The following is a 21,785-nucleotide window of genomic DNA, read 5'->3' on the forward strand; positions in this document are numbered from 1 at the left end:
AAGAACATGAACTGCACCTGAGATCTTCGATTTCTTTGATATAACTGTGAATCATATTACTTATCTCCTCATTCCCTTCACCTGCAAGATAAAATATAAACTTCAGATTTTTTTAAAGTAAAACTTCAACAAAACAGAATAGGAGAAAAAATGTTATGGAAACAAAACAATAATGCTTTAAAATACAATTCATACAGCAGATTTCCTACTCTTAATGACATAAGCACACAATACAATATTATTATTAAAGCAAAGGCCACATTTTGTTTCTTCAAGAAACAATTTGTATTTGTATTATTTACAAATTAAGTATGTACCTTAAAATCACAGACTATATATACACAGATTGATATTTCTAGTTTAAATATTCCAAGAAATTAAAGACCACAAAGAATGTTCCCTGCCCTCTAAGAGTCCTTCATTCATCCCATCTTACACACATACCCGCTCTGGAAAGAACTTGGTTGGCCTGATCACTAACAAGCTGTGTGATTCTGGTCCTCAATGCATCAACTGTCTCTTGCATGGCTTTAATTCTTACACGCAGGTTATTATTTTCAGTCTGTAGCATAGCATTCTCATGAAACATGTCATTGATGCTTTCCACACCTTCCTCGTCAATTATTCTTTTACCCTACAAAAGGAAAACATTTCCCTGTTTGTTGAGGGACCTTAAATATACAAGAGTTTTGTTTAAGGATACAACACTTTCACAACCAAGAACCCTTTTGTTTTAGCACCCTCTACTACATCCCTCTGTGGTGTATTTGTCACTAAAGAAAGTGATGGAACAAGAAGCCTTTTGAAACAAGAGCTTGGTCAGGTTGATACGCTGAATGATAATAAAGGTCACCCACAAGGAAATCTAGAGGATTTGATCTCCAAAAGGAAGGAAGTCACTATTTTGATAGACAAGAAACTCCAGAAACATATATGTATAAACCATCACAAAAAGACATCACTGCATTTGCAAGATGTACCACAAAATGTGAAGTCAAATCCATTCACTCACTGTTTTGTACTCCATGAGTTCCATCTGAAGGCGTGTGATCTCACTACGAAGTGCATTAATTTGCTGACTAGCTCTGTCCTGATTGACCATCACCTTGTTCTTGATATTTCTAGCCCGATTGGCATATTTCAGGGTATTTAAGGTTTCCATAAAATCTCTGTCTGAAGGGCTAACACATGCTATCATGATTGTTTGGCTGAAAGTTAAAAAGAATAATTAGGTTTACAGATAAAATTAAATGCTGAAATAAGCGTTTTTTAATATCCTGCCATTTGAATAGTATCTTCTCTTCAGGATACCAAAAGATTGATACTACTACATTAAAAATAAAAGCAAATTTAAAAGCCTCCATGCTTTAAGACTATCTTAAGGAAAAAGATTTTTTACTTAGGTAAAACTGGGGGAAATGAGGTTATATTATCATTCTTTTATCCAAAATACTTTGAGAAAGTACACTGCATATATTTTGCACTTCTTTACAATTATGAAGCAATGCAAAGAAATAGTTCTAAAAGTCAATCTACCCATAATATGACAAGTTACATTCAAAAATCATTTCTTTCATTACCTACTTTATATTTTAGGATTTTATATTTTTATTCCTTTTTTCTTACTTGTAGTGTTTTTTTAATGTTTATTTATTTATTTTGAGAGAGAGAGGGGAGAGAGCACAAGTGGAGAAGGAGCAGAGAGAAAGAGAGAGGGAGAGTGGGTGAATCCCAAACAGGCCCCACACTGTCAGCACAATGCCCTATGTGGGACTCAATCTCACGAACCATGAGATCATGACCTGAGCCGTGTTGCGGATGAAATGACACAAAGACAAGACAGACACAAAAGACAGACAAAGACACAACTCTGGCCGGAGGAACAATTCTATGCAAGCCCCTCTTGCGGTTTATTTTATACCCCGGTAACTGGATACAAACTGAAATCTACAAGATGCATTCCTTTACCAAATAAGGGCAAGTAGCCCAACACATTTCAAGGACAGGGGTTGCAAAGGGAGGAAGCGACCACAACATGTTTACTAAGAGGCCTGCTCACAATTCCAGCCTCCTCCTTATTTCTAAGGAGGGCATGTTCCCTCGCGTGCGAGCGGATCATTAACCTTGGATATTATGTGCAGGCCCCTTGGCAGAACATCCTGTTTGCAGGCATGATCTGCCCAGGCAGAGAGTCCCATGTGCAGGCACATCTCTGCGTCCCTAACCACGCTTTCTTGTGGTCACTGTCGGGCTCCCACAAGCCAAAATCAAGACTCAGATGCTTAACCGACTGAGCCACCCAGGTGCCCCATTTTTGTTTTTTTAATTTAATCACTTGTATACTGATTTTTATATTAGTAAAGAAATTTACATAAAATCCTATCATCTGAACAAGAACAGTATTTAGTACATCCACATGTTTTATAATGTAAAATCTCATTTGTGACTGAGTGGTCAAAAGTTCCTTGAGTTTTCAGCTAGATTACACAGGGAAATAAATTGAAAATTGTACTTTATGGTCATGATGAATTACTTTCCAACCAAATAATAGGATAGTGAAATGCTTGGTATGCCCCAGCGATTATGTCTGTCAATGAAACAGACATGGCTACTGTAATCAACATGGGAAATGTACAGGAACTGCAGTTAAGCAGCTACTTTACCCACTCAGGTAGGAAATTCATGCCTATCAATTCTAATCTGTAGCCTCCTAGTCTGCTTCCACTCCCAACTTCTTCTAGTAATCTCAACATAGCATTCATTGTAACCCTCTTAAAAGGGGCACCATTCCACCCATCTCTTTCTCTTTATCAATGCTTGTTAATCCTTATTTACTCTTATTCGAGATTCAACTCGGAAATCATCTAGTCCAAAAAGTCAATCCTCATTTTGCCTACTCTCTTTCTTTTCTTCATGTCCTTTGTGTATCTTTTTTGTTGATTTTATTATTATTATTATTTAAATTTGATAGACCCCAACTCTTGGACCCCAAACTGCTGGAGGATAAGGTTCATCAAGTTTTGTTTGTCAGTATACATGTGTGACACAATATTTGGAACCTAGTAAGTCATTAGTAATAGTGAGGTGTGTCACGTATACATAATATTTACTTATTGGGGGTTAGAAAGTTAAAACAATTCGTGCATCTCTAGCTCTTTCTTTTGGTAAAGAAAATAAGGTAATCCAGTGAGAGAGATGGTTGGAGACACTGATTAGAGAACGGGACTACTCAAAGTGCAGTCCCCAGTTCAGAGCCAGTCTGAAAATTATTTGTTACACGGTCACAATACATAACAAAATTGAGAGTAGACATCTTAGACTTTTACAACATTTGAACTTGCTGTAACTAATGACTGTATATTGAATGGAGTTCAAGTGTCTTCGAACTTACATGGTAAGTCACAAATGGGCAAGCTGAGTATAATCATGCACAATACTAACCCACCATAAATTGAGAATGGGATAGAAGAATTTCCCCTTCACAAATATTTTAAGAAGCACTGGGATCAAGTGCTTAATTAAGAAGAATGGTGAAAGCCAGTAATGAGAGGGTCTAAGATCTATTATATAAGGAAAAGATCACATATTAAATAAAATACCAAACACACAAATTTCAAAAATGGTTGTATTTATGAAAACTTCAAAGAAAACATTAAACCTGTTTATTTTTAAAGTTTATATAAAACCACAACTCCGTTTTAAAGGAAACCATATCACTTAAATGGATTATTTTTTTAATAAATCCTATATATTATTTTATGTTATATCTATTAGGAAATAGATCACAGTGTTAACAGTAGTTACTTGTAGGTAACAGAAATATAATTTTTTTCATTTGTGCTTTATATTTTTCTGTATTTTTCAAAAATTTTCCTATAAGCTTGTGGTAATGTTATATTAAACATTAAAAATTTATGAAAGCCATCTTTGGTTAAAAAAAATAAAAGTCACTAAATTATAACATAAATAGATGCAGCTTATTCCCCCAAATACCTTTGATCTAATTTTTCTTTACAAGTAATTTGTACAGGGATGCCTGGGTGGTTCAGTTGATTGAGCATCCAACTCTTGATCTCAGCTCAGGTCATGATCTCACTGTTTATGGGATCAGCCCCACATAGGGCTCTGGGCTGACAGTGCAGAGCCTGCTTGGAATTCTCTCTCTCTCTCTCTCTCTCTCTCCCTGCCCCTTCCCTACTTCTGTATGCACTCTCTCTCTCTCAAAATAAATAAATAATAAACATTTTTTTAAAAAGAGTAATTTATACAAACTTTACAAAACAAAGGTATTCTGTTCACTAAGCCTTACACAAAATATAACGCTTTTACTAGAAGTTCAACCTCAAAATTTTAAGCAGGAATTGAGGCTCACTAGGATAGAGTTAGAAGGGGTCTTTTCTGCTGAAGAGTTAGCATCAGTTCAGAAATGGGTGGGGGATATTGGAGATTGTAGCCAATCTGTATTTAGCTGCAGCCAATCTGAAACTCCAGGGAAATTCAAGACCCACAGTGCAAATATCTTAGATTGCTTACAGCGTAAGCAAACTGAAGGACTGAAATATTTGAAAATTACAAAGGGAGGACATTTATCATCTCTGTTTTATAGTTAGGAAATAAATATAGGAAAGAACTCCAATTTAGCAAACTTGAAAAACTTCTATTTGGCTTAAAAAACAAAAACTGGTGTCTTATTATAATAAGACCCAGAATGATACTGAAGGTCAGCCTAAGAATATAAAGGAAAAGAAAAATGCAACAAAGGAAGCAATATTGTATTTATACACAGAATATGCTTGGAGACAGATGAGTTAAGACAACGCAAACACTACATAAAAGGAAGACATAATAAAAATAATAAGATCATTAAAACAATTGAAGTCTATAAGACAAAACTTTACTCCTAAATCCAAGTAGATTTTACATTATCAAAATTCTTTGAATAACAGTTGTTCAAAAAGGAAGTTTGCAAGTCTAATTACCAGGTCATTTTACAGTATCTAATGATCTTCCCAAAAAATGTGTCAGGCCATTGAAAACATTGAAGCTTCACTGTGGTTGTCTGTAACTTGTTGAATTGCACTATGATTAAATTTAAATGCCAAAAATGCTTCCGCTTGTAAAGCAAACATGTTGATATTTATAAAAAGGGATGAATTATCAAAAGAATGAGTTTAGCTGATGAAACGTATTAGAGTGATGCAAAGTATGGAAAATGAGGACTATCAGTGATATCGGCAAAATTAATAAACAGCAAACATCCTGTATTTCATTCAATTAACATTTAAAAAAAGTTTTTCCACATGTAAAGAAATACCAAATTTTAGAAGATTTTGTAAAAAGTATGAATATTTAATTACTTTTAATTATTTAAAAGACATCACTTACTTTTCAACAAAATTCTCTTAGGCTTATAAACTAAGTGACTTTGAATGAATTACTTAACCTCTCAGGATTTGAATTAATTTCCTTTTCTGTAAAAGAGGAACAATAACTTGACCTCAGGGGATATTATTAAGGATATTGTGAAATAACCATATACAAAAGGACTCATACATTTTGGGTACTTACAAATTATTAGTTCCTCATTCTATTAATTTGCTTTCTAATAAAAACAATTCTCATAAATCACTTTAAATTTACTTTAAACTTAATGAGTAATTAAAATTCAGGAGTAGGGGCGTNAAATTCAGGAGTCTGGAGGATAATCACTGATGCATACCTATTACCCCCGAGGGAATCCTGTAGCAATCTTGTCAGCTTAGAATCTCTGTAGGGGACATGGGTGGCCCTCTTGCTCTTATCTCCCAGTGCACTGATTACATTGCCAAGTGCCAACTGAAACAGAGGGAAGAAAGTGATAAAACTTTAGCAATTATAACACCTTTAAATAAAAAAGCTTATAGAAAATAATGTGGAGACAGAATTGAGAACACCTGTGTTTGGTTTTGTATTTTTGGAATATGAAGTATACTTCAAAGTTTTCTATATTAACTACTAAAAAATGAAACCACTCAAAATTTAGTACTATAATATACCTATCCTCACAAATACTTAAACTTCTACTCAGAGATTTTCTGTAAAAAGAGAAATGCTATAAAATTGGTGACAAATAACCATCCCTAGAATTGTGAGAGTATCAGGCTGTATCTCCAGAAAACTGTCATTTCACGTTTCAACTTCTTCTCAACTCAATGAAGAAATAAAATGCTGTTAGTTTAGCAGATTCATGAAACTTTGTTATTACAATATAGCTTCCTTATGGTAAAACAAAATCTTCTTTAACCATAATAAAAATATCAGTATGATTTCATTGAAAAAGTGTTCCTAACACAAGAATAGCTGTCTTAAGAAATACAATGAATCTACATGCTAAGCATCCAATATTTTTAAAGTAGGTCAAATTGTTGAATGTCTAGTCCCTCCTCCTGCCACTCCTGTTTTTCTTACTGAACTAAACTAGAACCTACAGCATAAGCACTATCCTGCACCCGACTCACACTCGCCTTCAGTAAGGCAAACAGTTATAACCAAGCCTTTGTCGGGCCAGTGGATCCTGCAGAGACCAACATCAGCATTACACTGAGTTTTAGTCGGCCATTCACCAGGGAAGCTTCAGTTTTAACCACTGGCCACACTGAAACTCTACCAGATGTATCCGAACGTACTTCAGTGGCCTAAACAGGAAAAGAGATCAATGGCTTTTGTCTTTTCCTGACAGCACAAATGGCGATTCCACCATGTTTTTCTCCTAAGCAATTCAGATCAATACACAAAGTCCAGGATCCAGGTGACTCCCTTTCACACAACATTCAACCATATGGTGGAAGCATCAAGCTGAGTGTTGGGGTTGGGAGATCTGGCTCTCTCTACTCAGCCTTCGTTGTTAATGTCAACACTAAAGGGTTGCAATCACTAGGAGCAAATTTTATTGGACAATTGCAAAATAGGACCATTTGACTGGAGTCCCCCAGCTCCAGGAAGAGAAGGAAAGAAAGAAAGCAGAAAGCACAGGCCCCAATGCTGTTTACATCACAGAAATTTAGGGATGCCGTTACTTTTATGCAGAAACAAATGTCCAATTTTATAATGAAGTCAATAGGAAAAGATTTATTATATAAAAACTTAGCCTTAAAACCTTTCTTCCACATAACACCACTAGGTGGCATGGTATTAAGCTTAATTCCTATAGAATCTAGGAAAGTTCCCATTTTAAAACAATCATGACTCTAAAAAAAATTGATTATAATTCCCAAAATAAATTGATGGTCATAAATGTTAGCAAAAACTTTAATACTGAATATTAAAATATTAATTTTGACAATATATTTTTAAAGTTGGAAAGAACTAAAAAACTTTTTTTAAATTTATTTAATTTTGAAAGACAGAGAGAGACAGAGCATGAGCGAGGAAGGGCAGGGAGAGAAGGAGACACAGAATCTGAAGCAGGCTCCAGGCTCTGAGCTGTCAGCACAGAGCCGGACGTGAGGCTTGAACCCATCAAATGTGAAATCATGACCTGAGCCGAAGTAGGACGCTCAACTGACTGAGTCACCCAGGCACCCCTAACGGAGGGAAGAATTTTAAAAATCATTTTTACTAAATATATCATTTTTTGCATATATAGCATAAAATTTAATCCAACCAAATTTTCACACATGAAAATTAGCAATGTTTTGAAGAAAAAAACGCTTATAATGTGAGGAGATCAAAATTCAGTACATTACTCCTAAGTTTGTAAGTTTACTGTAACTTTCATTTCTCAGCTCAGTGAATGAAGGATTTCCAGGTGTGTCTTATGTATGTTACAAAAAGGGGAAAGGACAATAGAAAAGCTCTAAGATATTCTCAGCACAAAGCTGTAGTCTTCGTCTTACAAGTCCACAGTTGATGGAAATGCCTTCTTTTGCCCTCTCGCCTGTGGCTCCAGTACGCTTCAGTCTTTCTGATCCTGCCAGATCAACAAAATGGAACTTTGCCGTCAAGGTTTCAAACTCATTCATCTGCGATGATTCAGAAATCACTTTATTGTCAGTCACATTTTCCTGCGATTGAGGAAAACAATAAAAAATATTTTATTAGTGTGACACTAAATATCCTCCAACCCTACCTTGCCCTTATTAAACATATATTAAATAAATTAAACATAAGTAAATATGTCTAATACATATAATGTTCAAAAATAGGCAAATAGCCAAATAAATGTAAATGCAAAAAAAATCTTCTGGCAATTAGAAGCCTAGACAAAAGTAGAAAGGAGCTTGACAATCAGAAACCAGCTGATAGGAACTGAGGCTTTGTTTATGATGATGAAGAGAAAGCTGTAGTACACAGTCCTCAATAGGAAAGGGTCTCAGATGACTACATCCATCACCACAAAGCTGCAGCTTGCTTTATGGTTGCTGCAGACACTTACTAATGTTTTATTTCAAAATCTTACATGGTTGGCCAGCTTCAGTTTAAACAGGATCAGAGACATCTCATTAGGAAAAGGAACGATTAGCCAAACTAAATTTGGTTCAAATATACTCTCCTCGGATTTACGTGGATTTTTAGGAAAACGAAGCCTGCAAGTTTAAGAAATTAGAACCAAAAACTCACAGCATCTATCTGGGGACACATTCTGGTCTGACACAAGTGAATGGTAAATATGGCATGTGAACGTGAGCTCTGAACATTCATCTGGGTACTGGCAGTGGTCCGGGATAGGGCACCCAGCTTCAAACACTGCATCATCTGGGAAAGGGAAAGAAAGATTTATTTGAACAATATTTAAACACAATACCATACGATCAGATTTCGGAGCTACTGTCCCAAACCCACCATATGAGGGTCTGTAAAAGATGTAGATTTTCATATTATTTCAGTTACCGGCCCTTTTCAAGCTGAACTTCTCGGTATAATAGTGTATTATTTTTTTAATAGGAGAAAACACTGAGATTCCATTGTTTGTCATTTGCTGACATTTGCAGCTTCCATTCCAAAACTGTTACAGAAGAACGCTTTGGAACAAACTGAGCAACAACATGAATTTTTTAGGCCCTCTGTATCTTCTCTTGAAATATTTTTCTGTAACTTTTCTTAACAGTTTCCCTTTAAGAACCATGATATAGTCCGGCATATGTAACAGCAAAAGGTACAAAAAAATTGAGGTCTCATCCTTCACCTTCAATGAACTAAGTCCCTTTCTCTATCTGTGAAAAAAAAAACTATACATCCATCATCTTAGATTCTTTTGATGCTATGATAAATGTACTGACTTTACCATAACCCTGACATTTTAGATAATAAAATACTGATATAAAAAAATATGGGGGAAGAAGACAAGATTTTAACTCCATATTCAATATAATGATACAAATTTCATATCTTGATCTTAAGCAAACTAGCAGTAAAGCTGATACTAAATTAAACTAAATATGCTCTATTTTAACTTTAACATAAATGTCACCTCTGATTCTGTATTCACAGTACGTGTTGTGACTCCCACAGTATAAATTCCTCCAGTTGAATCTTCATGAATTTTTATATTTGATTTTTTATTTTTTGCATCAATATCACGAGTGGTATCAAATAAATCAAGGACCTCTTCATTATATAGCTATAACAAAGAAATATCATAAGCTTAATTTCAGCAGAAATTGCCTCATGGCTATTAACATACACTGCATAATATTATCTTTCAAACATATCTTGAAATGTCTTCATAATAACATTTCTCCAAAATAACAAATAAAGGGGCGCCTGGGTGGCTCAGTCGGTTGATGTCCAACTTCAGTTCAGGTCGTGATCTCACAGTTCGTGGATTCAAGTCCTGCATCGGGTTCTGTGCTGACAGCCAGCTCAGAGCTTGAAGCCTCTTTCAGATTCTGTGTCACCCTCTCTCTCTGACCCTCCCCTGCTCATGCTGTCTCTCTCTCTCTCTCAAAAATAAATAAAACATTAAAAAAATTTTTTTAAAAACAAAATAACATAAAAATAATACAAATAAATAAAATAAAAATAAAACAAAATTTGTATTATTATTACAAATACAAATAAATGCCAGATTTCTTTATAAGAGTAAGAACAATAAATTAGTTAATCATGACTAATGAGTTGAAGACTAGCTAACATGATCTATTAATCATTTGTAAGAGATAAACAAATATTGATAAATATAAGTAAATGTGTAAATACCAAATGCAGACAAATCCTAAGCTTAGGGGAAAATTTAAGAATTTTTACTACTTTAGCTAAAAATATTTCCTGTTGCCTTACCACATTTCCTAATGTATCCAAAATTTAATACTTAGTATTTTTCCAAGCTCAACAATATTAGTGTTTCTGTCAATAGTGGCTAAGAAGATTGAAGCACCACCTTAGAAAAGGGTGCATACACCTATTTTTCTATCTACATGCTTAAAGTCACAATGCCTAACAGCATTTTGGAGGATGAAAGAGAAGACACAAGAACACTGTCTTTTCATTTCCACCATTAACTACCTTTCTTTTGGCAGAAATATACAGTTACATCATTCTTAGTTTTTACTAAATTGGGATGTCCATTAAAACCAGCAGGAAGATAACTGATGTTAATTTGAATTATGTTTTCTATTTTGTGCTATATAATGCTGAAAAATTTTATTAATGATCAAAATGACTAGCTCAGGTAATCTAGACTAGAACTAGACTAGAACCTTCTTTGGACTGAGCACCTAGAATTATAATGTTGCCATCCACCTAACTGCAATAGTGCTCAAATCCTAAATGCCCTCTTACTGTCATGTTCCTCCCACCACACTGCACTGCCCTAAATTAATCAAAATCTGCCCTGATCTTTGGACATACTAGCAGGAATACTAGCTTTTATAGCCCAGTCAGTACTACAGCCTTCATTCTATTATTCCACACACCGTTGCTCCTTCTTAGTCACTTAGTTCCCAGAGCTTTGTCAGCCTACCTACATTAGAACATTGTTCAAGTGTTTATAATTTTTAATACTTACAAGAAGAATACTTATTACTTATTATCTATTGCTACTACTAACCTATTAATTTACTCAAATGTTATTTATTGAGCCCTAAGGCCAAAACTATACTAGAAACTGGGAGTATAATATCATAAGGGCTATGGTCTTAAGGATAAAATGTAAAGGAAACTAGTAACACAATTAGACTATTACCTCTAAGAATTGGGCATTCACTTTAAAATCTGGAGGAGGAAGCTCATTTTTAATTGCAGTGTGTTTTTTTTCTTCAATACTCTTGAAAAGGTGTTTAACGGCACGAGAAATAATACCCTGTTCTTCCTCCATGATGTTAACATCAAATCCTGTTCCCATTGTATATGTTTTTCCAGCTCCAGTCTGAATAAAAGAACAGAACAAATAAAAATGCATGCTTAGTGTAATAATATAACTTAAAGAAACAAAACGAACTTCTGAGAAGTTACAGCTTCTATGAAAATAATTTGGTACTTACCTGTCCATAGGCAAAAACTGTAGCATTGTATCCTTCGAAACAACCTTCAATTAGTTTTTCTATACATTGAGTATAGATCTGCTCTTGCTGAGAGTCAATGTCAAACACATAATCAAAAGTGAAAGCTTTATCTTTCCCTAGGAAGACCTGAGGTTCTCCTGGTGTGACAGATGTACATATATGGCATCCTTCAATCTTCTCTTTGGCAAGCTGTGGTCTTATTCTGTGAGAAATAATTGGGAAAAAAATAAAATAAATGGGGAAAAACTGGAAAAAAAGACTTAAAAATTCCTAGCCAAACTTTTTTAATGATTTATTTATTTATTTATTTATTTTTTATTTTTGAGAGAGCGCGCATGAGAGAGAGAGAGAGAGCACAGGCAGGAGGGCTGAGAGGGAGACACTGGATCTGAAGGGGGACAGGATCTATCTGTGCTGACAGCTCAGAGCTCAATGCAGACTCAAACTCACCAATGGGGAGATCATGATCTGAGCCAAAAACTGGACGCTTAACCCACTGAGCCACCCAGGTGCCCCTAGGTAAATGTTTTTAAAACAGTAATGTAATCTACTACTGCTTCAGTTGAAAAGTTTAAATAAATTAAATTATACTGAGTCTATTTCAGTATAAGTTACTTGACAATCTGAAAGAATCATGAACAAGAATAAAATTAATCTTAAAATTAAATACTTTTGTGGGTGAATACTTTTCCACAACTCTGTAACAGGTAAAGATTCAGTTAAGTAAATTCTGCCACCAAAATGCTGTTGTTTGTTGTTGTTTTTGTTTTAAATTTCTTCTCTTTATTTCCAGGGAAGACAATACCCAACAGTGAAAAATTAAAAATCTCATCTTTATCTTGATGCCCTTGACTTGTCTTTTTAGCAAATTCTTCACCCATGGTTTCCAAACTTATTTAACTACTTCCTTCTGTCAGCTTTACATCTTGAAGCACACTCCCATAATATATATGTAGATGTATTCATTATAAATGATATGCATATACTCTATTGATATATCATGTATTGTGATATACACAAAAGCAGAATTTTGTAAAGGAAGAAATTAAAAATAAATACAAAAAGAAGTTCCAGTATTTTCTCTCCAAAACCCAGTGAATCGTCAAGCACATCTCCTAGGGTGTCCTCCAACTATTGGGAAAACCACAGCATTACACCCACCCTACATCCACTTCCATCTGCTCCAGATTCTAGGACCCTCTGCTTTTGCTTCTCTTTTTGATTTCAAGGCCTATTTTCAATGAAGAAAAGTAAGCATGGTGATACATTGCTAAGAGAACCAACCAAAATACAGTCTTATTATATTTAATCTATAAAAGGGACTATCTTGGACATACACATCACTGACTTACTGTACCTAGGCTTTTTAAAAGATTCCTATTTGCCACGAAAATCAGCAGCAGTTTAAGGAAGAGAGTAAAGACAACCAGTGACGGAAAACATAAAATAATAAGTACAGACAAAATAAAGGATTTTAAAGGAATCTAGTTCCATGTTTTTAATTTTTTGAGATCTGTTTTTTTTTAATGGGGTCAATAGAAGTGGAATGGGTTCATCAATTTATTAGACAGAGATAAAACCAAACCTAAGTCCAGAACGCCTGAATTTTAACCCTTTCAGATTCATCAGGATAGGTCAATGGAAGGATATGAAGCTGATACTGAAAAGGGACAGAATTTCTGCAACTCTGGTTATCTAAAATAGAATTTTATACTACCAAAAAAATGTGTTAACAATACATTTATTTATGTATTTTTTCTTTCCTCTGTGATAACGCTATTCTTCTTTCATCAATCTTCAATTTCACTTACTTGTTTTAATGGAACACAATAGTCAATGTGGAGCTGGCTAGATACTGTAGAAAGAGCAAGAGAGTAGCCATTAGAAGACTTGGGTTTAACTAGCTCTGTCACTCCACAGCCATCATGCAGTCTTTCTCTCAGAGCTCCAGTTTCCTCACCTAGGGATAGAAACTATAATTTCCAAGGTTCCTTTTAGATTTAACACTACTTGACTGCAAGGTACTGTATTATTTTTTTTAAATGTTTTTATTAATTTCTAGGAGAGAGAGAGGGAGACAGCGTGAGCAGGGGAGGGTCAGAGAGAGAGGGAGTCACAGACTGAAACAGGCTCCAGGCTCTGAGCTGGCAGTCAGCACAGAGCCCGATGCGGGGCGCGAACCCACGAACCGCGAGATCATGACCTAAGCAAAAGTCGGACGCTTAACCAATTAAGCCACACAGGCGCCCCTGCAAGGTACTGTATTATTAAAAAGGGGGAAGTAAAATAATATTTATATACTGCTATAAAACTAAAATGATATAACAAATTAAAAAAGGGTTTCTTAGATGAAGCTACAACCATGTACTACAGAAACAGCTAATGGTAGTAGTAGCTTTGGCTCCCTGGTTCCAAAGGAACCTGTTTTCTTGATGAGTGGTGTCTTCTTTTCAAACTCCCTTTTTCCTATCTTACTTCATCCAATTATGACATGAAAACTATAACAAAATCCTCATCTTTCTTGGGAAAATCACCATCCTGACTGCTGCCAAGCTAAAAACAGGAGAGTCAACCTCAATTTCTCTCCCTTTCCTATTCCATCTACTTAACTGATCTTCAAGAGCTATTAACTGTCTCTGAAATAGTCAAGAGCCCACCAATTTCTTTCCTTCCCCATCAAAACCACCATTATCTCTTACTTGGATTATTGCAAATCTCTTCACTAGCCTGCCTGTGTCAATTCTTGCCCCCACCAACCTGTTCCACACATTGCAATGTCAGTGATATTTGTAAAATATGAAGTTGATCAGGTCACTACCTTGCTTAAATCATTCAGTGCATTCCTAAATCCCTCTGTAGTCTTTCATCTTGCCATGCTTCATCTCTGAAATAAAGGATCTGATTGTCGATAATGGTGGTTGGGATGTCTTATTTTTAACCAGTTTTCTAATAAGCTATGCTCTCTGTACCTTCAAATATACTGCTCTCTTCCTCTGGACACTTCTCCACCCTCTCAATTCCCAACTCCATTTCCAGCCTGACTATCTCATGTTTTCAGTCTCTGTTTAAATTTCATATCTTTAAAAAGCTCTTGCTCTTTGCAGTCCAACATAAAGTTGTATCTGAACACAGGCTTTCTCTCTCTTCCTCATGCCCCCAGGATTCTGCTCTCTCCCTTCTTTATAGCTGTTCTGTGAAGCTTAACAAATCCCATGTAATAAAACAGATAAAAATAAACACAAACTGTCTAAATGAAAATGAGTACTGGGTTACTATCTGAAATCAGTGCCTCATTAATTTTAAGTAAATTATTATAACCATAGGCTAACTTATTTGGCTATTAAGATACTCTTAATTTCATTTTAACATAACAAAGAAAAAGTGGATGCCATTTGAATTGCAGATATGAAAATCAATTTTAGAATGTCAATGCCATTCAGAACTTAATCTCCTAACCTCTATTCATCTGATTCTTATCCTTGCTAATGGCAAGGAGGATTGTGTTTGAAGCATGGATGATGTGCAATTCCACCCATTTGCATGGGCAGGGAGAGGGAGTGGCTTTAAAAACCAGCAAGATGGGTGGAATTCTTTTCAACTGGATCTAGGCAATGGCAGTTTCCCTGAAAGTCTGAGAAACTCCTACCTAGAAGGGGATGGTCTCCTGCACATGTAGACAATTGGAGGTTGACTATATTTCAAAGGCTGGAAATATATTCACCCTTTCAATTCCCCTTCAAATATTAGTATTTTAAACTCTACAACTCCCGTGCTCGCTTCGGCAGCACATATACTAAACTCTACAACTCCCTAACTTTATACTCAAGTTAAGAATTCTCACATGAAGTTCTAACCCAAGCCAATTCACCTGCTTTAATAATGTGAAGAGTCTGAAATTTACCCAGCTACAAAATTCAATTTCAAAACTATAATTTGAAATTATATACAGATGAAATATAATCAACCCTTCTGGGAAATAACAGACTAAAAATAGAATCTGACACTTATTAAATATTTTGAAATACCTCCTTTTTAAGTATTTTTATGTAAAAATAACATTAAACACATTCATCTAAACCCAACACTAAGACATAATCAGTGTTAACATTTCGGTTAAGATTAACAATAATAAATAGTAACAAGGCCTTGCAGGTTTTTCCAAATGTGGATTATACAAGTAGATAACATTTGAAACTGCTTCTTAAAGAAAAACTATTATGCATAAAATCTATGTCATAAATATTTAGAGTAAGATATTCTCATATTACATAGCAATATTATATTATAAACGCCAACAATCATGTGGGCTCTACTTATAATATTAATTTGCTAATACAGATGATCTAGCTCTACTTAGGTTTTTAAAAAAAATGTTACATTGGAAATGAATGCAGGCAGAGTGAGGCAGTTATGGAAAATAGTGACAGTTTTGCTAGAGAATGTGCTTTTTTTTAGCATGAGGTACAGACCCTTTATCCTTTGTGGACCAAAGACCAATGGGTGGGTCTGAAAGGGAAAACCCATGAGGAGCCATCCAGAAAATAGAAAAGTAATTTATTGTATCTAGTTTGCAAAAATTCAAGGCTTGAAACAGAATATGATACAAATATTCGTTATTCAATTTTAAGATAAAAACACATGAACAAATGTCTCCATTTTCTCACCTCTAAATCTTTCCTTGACATACAGTTGCCTTTTAGCTTCTGCTCTCACACTCTACTGAAACTGCTCAGAAAGAGGTACTTTTCATTTCCCAGTAAAGTGGATCCTTTTTAGTCTTCATCCTATCTAACCTCTCTTCAGCATTTGACCCTACTTACAACTTGTAGGGGATGAGAAAATTTTTTCTCTCTATCCTCTTAGGTTCTACTGGCTGCAGCTCTGTAAATTAGACTGACAAAAGGCAGATTACCAAAGGAAAAACAAACAGAAGTTTATTTACATGTGTATTAGGCATACACATGGGAATATCCAGTGATGAATAACTCAGAAAGTGGTTAGAACTTGGACTTATTTGGCATATTAACAAAAAAAAAAAAGGACTGAGTTTCTAGGACAGCAAACAGTGGGAAGGTTTGGAGAAACTAATGGAAGATAAGGCCTAACTAGTGAAGTTTGTTATGTAGGGTCCTCTGATACCATTTCTAGTGACTAACTTCTGTCCTTCCTGTTCCAGAGGGGAGGGGGAACATCATTACAAATTTATGTCCTGCTTTTAGACAAATAGAAGGGCAGAGATCTTTCCTTGTATCTTTTCTTTTAATTGCCTTCCACTCAAAATAATCCTTATGCCAAAGTGGCATATTTTGGGGTGGCATATTCTGCTACTCTTCTCGTATCATATTTCTCAAATCTTTATCTGCCGTTGGCTTTTATGACATCCTTTTCTTTTTTTACTCATTCTGATTTCTGGACCACTCTTTTTCTTTTGTACCTCATATGCCAACTTCCCTTAAAATGTCAGAGTTTTCTCCTCAAAATGACATAATTATTTAGCATGGTATCTAATATTTTCCTAATCTATATTCTACCTGTCATTCCATTTTGAATTCCAGTTACATCCAGCTACATCCAACCATTGATCATTTCTTGGTCAACTTACATACTTTTATTCACCATTCCAATGTATGTGGTTCTTGCTTTGCTTGGAATGCCAAACCTTCATCTCTTTGCACAGAAACCTCTTTGTAATTTTTCAAGACCTAGCTCAAACATCTGTACCTTTATAAAGCTTTCCCTGACCACTCTAAGCTTGAATTAATCTATATAATTTGTACATGATTTTAGAATAATAGGTATCAAAATGAATTCTTATTGCTCTACTAGCAAATGAATTCTTTGAAGACAGATAATAGACTTTATTCAATTATAAAAACAAAGTAATTCAGCATTTACTAACTGAATTCTATAAACTGCTCTAGTTAAAGGGGGGGGGGTGGATTTCAATACTGGGCATGTGATTATCACAATAATGTTGCTTCATCACTTTACTCTGTTACCAGAAACCTGATCTTGACCAAATATTCAACCATCCTATGTCTCAATTTTCTAATCTAGAAGATGGGGAGCCTAGATTTAATATTCCCAAGGTCCTTTTAAACTATTTTAATTGTTCCTTTAAGAAAGCAAAATCCTAGGGCACTTGGGTGGCTCAGTCAGTTAAACATCCAACTCTTGATTTCAGCTCAGGTCAAGATCTTGTGGTTTATGAGCTCAAGCCCGGCATCAGGCTCCATGCTAATAGTGTGGAGCCTGCTTGGGATTCTCTCTCTCTGCTTCTCTCTCTTTCTCCCTCTCGGTCTCAAAAATAAACAAACTTTAAAAGAAAGCAAAATCCTGACTTAAAAGAAGTATCAATAAACAACCATTTTTTTCTCATATCCACCATTAGTTACACCATTTGTTCCTTATTTCTTTATGGTTTCTATCATTCCCTTCAACTTTTATAGCGAATGTACCTGTGCCATAGGAACAAGGAACTTCATTCATAAAAATATCAACACAGCTCCCTGCAGTGGCAGTAGCTTGTAAAGATTAGGGGAGATTCTGAGACTGAGTCCAGTGTGTTTTCCTTACATTGGGCTGTTTTCTGTTCTACCTTCATAATAACAATAACTGATTTTTAGTAACTGAGTGTATCAAATAAGCTAAGAGAACTAGTTTCAAGATATTCTTGATAGGACCAAAAAAGAAGATAAATATATGGGGGTGGGTGTGAGGGACTTATTGTTGCTACTTGTTCAGCTAGAATTTTAGTCATCAAACTCAAAATAATGGAGTTTAACATTTAATTCTGCCACATACTGTTCAAGGGAGCAATCCACCATGAGACAAGAGCATCCCTGCACATACTTGCTGGATATGCCAAGAATACAAGACCCTGATCGCTCTTTTTAAAATCATTTCTCAGGATGCCTGGGTGGCTCAATGGGTTAAATATCCAACTTTGGCTCAATCACGATCCCTCAGTTTGTGGGTTTGAGCCCTGCATCGGGCTCTGTGCTGACAGCTCAGAGCCTGGAGCCTGCTTCAGAATTCTGTGACTCCCTCTCTCTCTGCCCCTCCCCTGCTCGTGCTGTCTCTCTCTGTCTCTCAAAAAATAAAGTAAAATGTTTAAAAAAAAAAAAACCCCATGATATTAAATAAAAAAAAAAAGATTCATTTCTCAAAGTCACATTTACTGCTAGCAACCTTTAGGGATAATGTCTTCCACCTGACAAAGAGCTAGCTTGCTTCTGCTTACTATCAAATCAGTGACTCCCCAAGTCTATGTTTCTCAATGCCCTATGGCCTTCAAGGCATCCATATAATAGGCCTACCTGCATTACCTCCATGAACTGGGAAAGTGGGAGAATTGGGAAGCAGTTCAAATCATCATGAAGCTTATAATGCTCTGTCTCTAACTCAGGAATCTTGTTAGATTCCCCTGCTTCTGCCACTATACATGAAACAGTAACAGACTAGATTGTTAACTTATAAATAGGGTAGAATCTCAGACTTTCACAGGTCTTAACACAAACTAACTAGGACCTTTTTTGGCAAGTCACTCTCTTAGCCTCAGTTTCCTTGTCTAAAAAATGGTACTATTATGACTGCAATATCCACATCAAAGAATGTTGAACAAATGAGTTAATATGTGTCAAAGTCTATGTAGATATAAAGTGTTGTTCTTATTGTTGCTACAGCACCACCTGAAAATTCTCCAAGTCAGCCCCTTTATAAGGCACCTTTATCATTTTAAACCCATTTGAGCCTTCCAACATGGTATGCATGATTTTCTCTTAGGCTCTCCAAACTATTGCCATATTTTTCAAAATACCTTTTGGATGCCTTGAGTTTTTAGAACAGTTAAATGTAAAACTATTTAGGTAAGGAATAGAAGTATAATACAACAGTGAACATGACCTGGATATATACGTGTACATATACATACAAATATACAAATATCTATTGCTATGCAAAGACAATCAAATTGAATAATGTTATACCTCCATTTGCCATGAAAAGTCATAACCCTAAAGTTAACATTTTCATAGCAATAAATAATCAAGCCTCATTATCCTACTATTCATATTAACATGCCATACAGCAGAAGTCAAAAGGGGGATTTTTATACTTTTAATTACCATCATTTTATCTCCATATAGCCAATAAAGAAATTTCATACAGAATGTAAGAGAACCAAGTTCCTGAGTAACGAAATCTTTTAAAAAAGGGAAATAAACTGGGGTGCCTAGGTGTGAGCTCAGTCAGTTAAGCATTTGACTCTGGCTGTGCTGACATAGTTCAGAGCCCGGAGCCTGCTTCAGATTCTGTGTCTCCCTTTCTCTCTGTCCCTTCCCTGCTCATGCTCATGCTTTCTTTCTCTCTTCCCCCCCCCCTCAAAAATTAATAAACATTAAAAAAGTTTAAAGCCCAAATTTGTTAATATTTTTAAAAGGGGAAAATAAATTATTATAATACACTTTCTTCTTACATTTCTGACTTAAATTTGATTAAATGATAGTGATTAGAATCTTGACAAGTAACTAATCAATGATTTATAGTTACTGAAGAAGGGATGCTGAATTACATAAATAAATACATGTCATTATAATTTATATCCCCTAGGACTTGTGCGATCACGTTTTTTTTCTTTTTTTTTTTAAATTTTTAATGTTTTATTTATTTCTAGGAGAGAGAGAGAGAGAGAGAGAGAGACAGCGTGAGCAGGGGAGGGTCAGAGAGAGAGGGAGTCACAGACTCTGAAACAGGCTCCAGGCTCTGAGCTGGCAGTCAGCACAGAGCCCAACGCGGGGCTCGAACCCACGAACCGCGAGATCATGACCTAAGCGAAAGTCGGACGCTTAACCGACTAAGCCACCCAGGCGCCCCTCACCAGTTTTTTTTCTAACTAACATCACTCATTAGCCTAAATCCAAGCATGCTGGCAATCAAACCTATGCATTTTAAAATTTATTTTTAAGTTTATTTACTTATTTTGAGAGAGAGTGCAAGAGTGTGAGTGGGGGAAGGGCAGGGAGAGAGGAAGAGAGGGTGATGCTCCACACCATCAGCACAGAGCCCTATATTGGGCTCGAACTCACTAACTGTGAGATCATGACCAGAGCCAAAACGAAGTGTCAGATGCTTAACTGACTGGGCCACCCATAAACCCCAAGCCTATATTTTTAAACATATGTAATTTTGTAGTACCTTCCAGACTTTCTCTTATACCCTCACCTCTTCTATCCCTCTGTTCCTGTTTTATTAAAGGCATCACAACAAATAAGCCTTTCTTTTCCAAATTGTTCAAGATATTTTGACTTTTCCCCATAAGCAGAAGGGAAATAACACACAAATGTCTTCCTTTTTGCATTTGGCCATTGTTAGTCTCTTATTCTGTCAGAATACACTGTTGTCCTTAATCTACAGTTTCAAAAATGTGACAAATTTTTCCATTACCTAAATGTCTTTGTAAACTATCTTCTTTTTTTTGTTTGTTTGAGTTATTCTGATCTCATCCCCACGCGATTGTGGTAGTTCTCCAGCTTACTCAATAATCTGACCTGATTCCCACTTTGTGTAGCTCTTTTACTCACAGCTATCTGTGACTAGCCCACTTGGCACCTTGTTAACACCTTTGTTCTTCTTACATGACACCAATAAATCTTTCCCCTGTTCAGATCCTTTGCCCCCTTTTTTATTCTCATTTGTCAGTGTTTTAGATGATCATTATATTGGATGCTACTCACTAGTGTTCAATTTGGTATCTTACTGTTAACTCTACGTTACTAATTTCCTCCCTTCCATTTCTCAAAAATTAGGACAGCTATCACATTACTGAGCCACTGGGGTTTCTGGTCCCTTTTTGGATCTTCTCCTAGTCTATTCCATTTAGTACACACACATTAAGAAAGGGTCTACTCATCCCCACAAGTGCCCTTGTGGTTATAAGCACTTGGTGTTATATGGAAACCAACTTGACAATAAACTATTAAAAAAAAAAAGAAAGAAAGAAAGGGTCTACTCTACTTTAACCCTCTACGTTTTGTTCTAGAAGAGAGTTTTTGATACATCATAGGAACTTGTACACCATTTGTGGCCTTGCTGAATTATTTTCTTAAGAGATCAGGCATGGCATAAATAATAAGTAACATAGGTCCACAGAAAGAAATTCCCCTTCCTGAAATGGATCTTTAATTACAGTGATAATTGATGGGAAGAAAGGTATTTCTCCAAGACATTCAAGAAAGAAAGACACCTCGGTAATTCCGTTAAAGAGATTTATTCTGTAAAAAGCGTAAGAACAATGAAGCACAGCAG

General features: G+C 35.6%; 1 protein-coding gene across 1 annotated transcript in view; it reads right to left on the minus strand.

Moving 5' to 3' along the window:
- KIF21A (kinesin family member 21A) overlaps window positions 1–14,510 on the minus strand; it is a 71,811-nt gene extending 57,301 nt beyond the window's left edge. Inside the window, exons 1-12 of the mRNA XM_077753651.1 lie at window positions 14,450–14,510; window positions 13,292–13,440; window positions 12,096–12,103; window positions 11,460–11,682; window positions 11,162–11,344; window positions 9,449–9,598; window positions 8,599–8,733; window positions 7,875–8,042; window positions 5,720–5,835; window positions 1,013–1,208; window positions 445–634; window positions 18–81 (exon numbers count right to left, since the gene is read on the minus strand). Of these exons, the coding sequence (XP_077609777.1) occupies window positions 18–81; window positions 445–634; window positions 1,013–1,208; window positions 5,720–5,835; window positions 7,875–8,042; window positions 8,599–8,733; window positions 9,449–9,598; window positions 11,162–11,344; window positions 11,460–11,682; window positions 12,096–12,103; window positions 13,292–13,440; window positions 14,450–14,510 (1,643 nt within the window). The remainder of the gene's footprint in view (window positions 1–17; window positions 82–444; window positions 635–1,012; window positions 1,209–5,719; window positions 5,836–7,874; window positions 8,043–8,598; window positions 8,734–9,448; window positions 9,599–11,161; window positions 11,345–11,459; window positions 11,683–12,095; window positions 12,104–13,291; window positions 13,441–14,449) is intronic.
- Window positions 14,511–21,785: the final 7,275 nt, after the last annotated feature.

The sequence above is a fragment of the Crocuta crocuta genome, unplaced genomic scaffold, assembly GCF_008692635.1.
Source record: "Crocuta crocuta isolate KB4526 unplaced genomic scaffold, BGI_CrCroc_1.0 scaffold30, whole genome shotgun sequence".
Taxonomy (NCBI): Eukaryota; Metazoa; Chordata; class Mammalia; order Carnivora; family Hyaenidae; genus Crocuta; species Crocuta crocuta.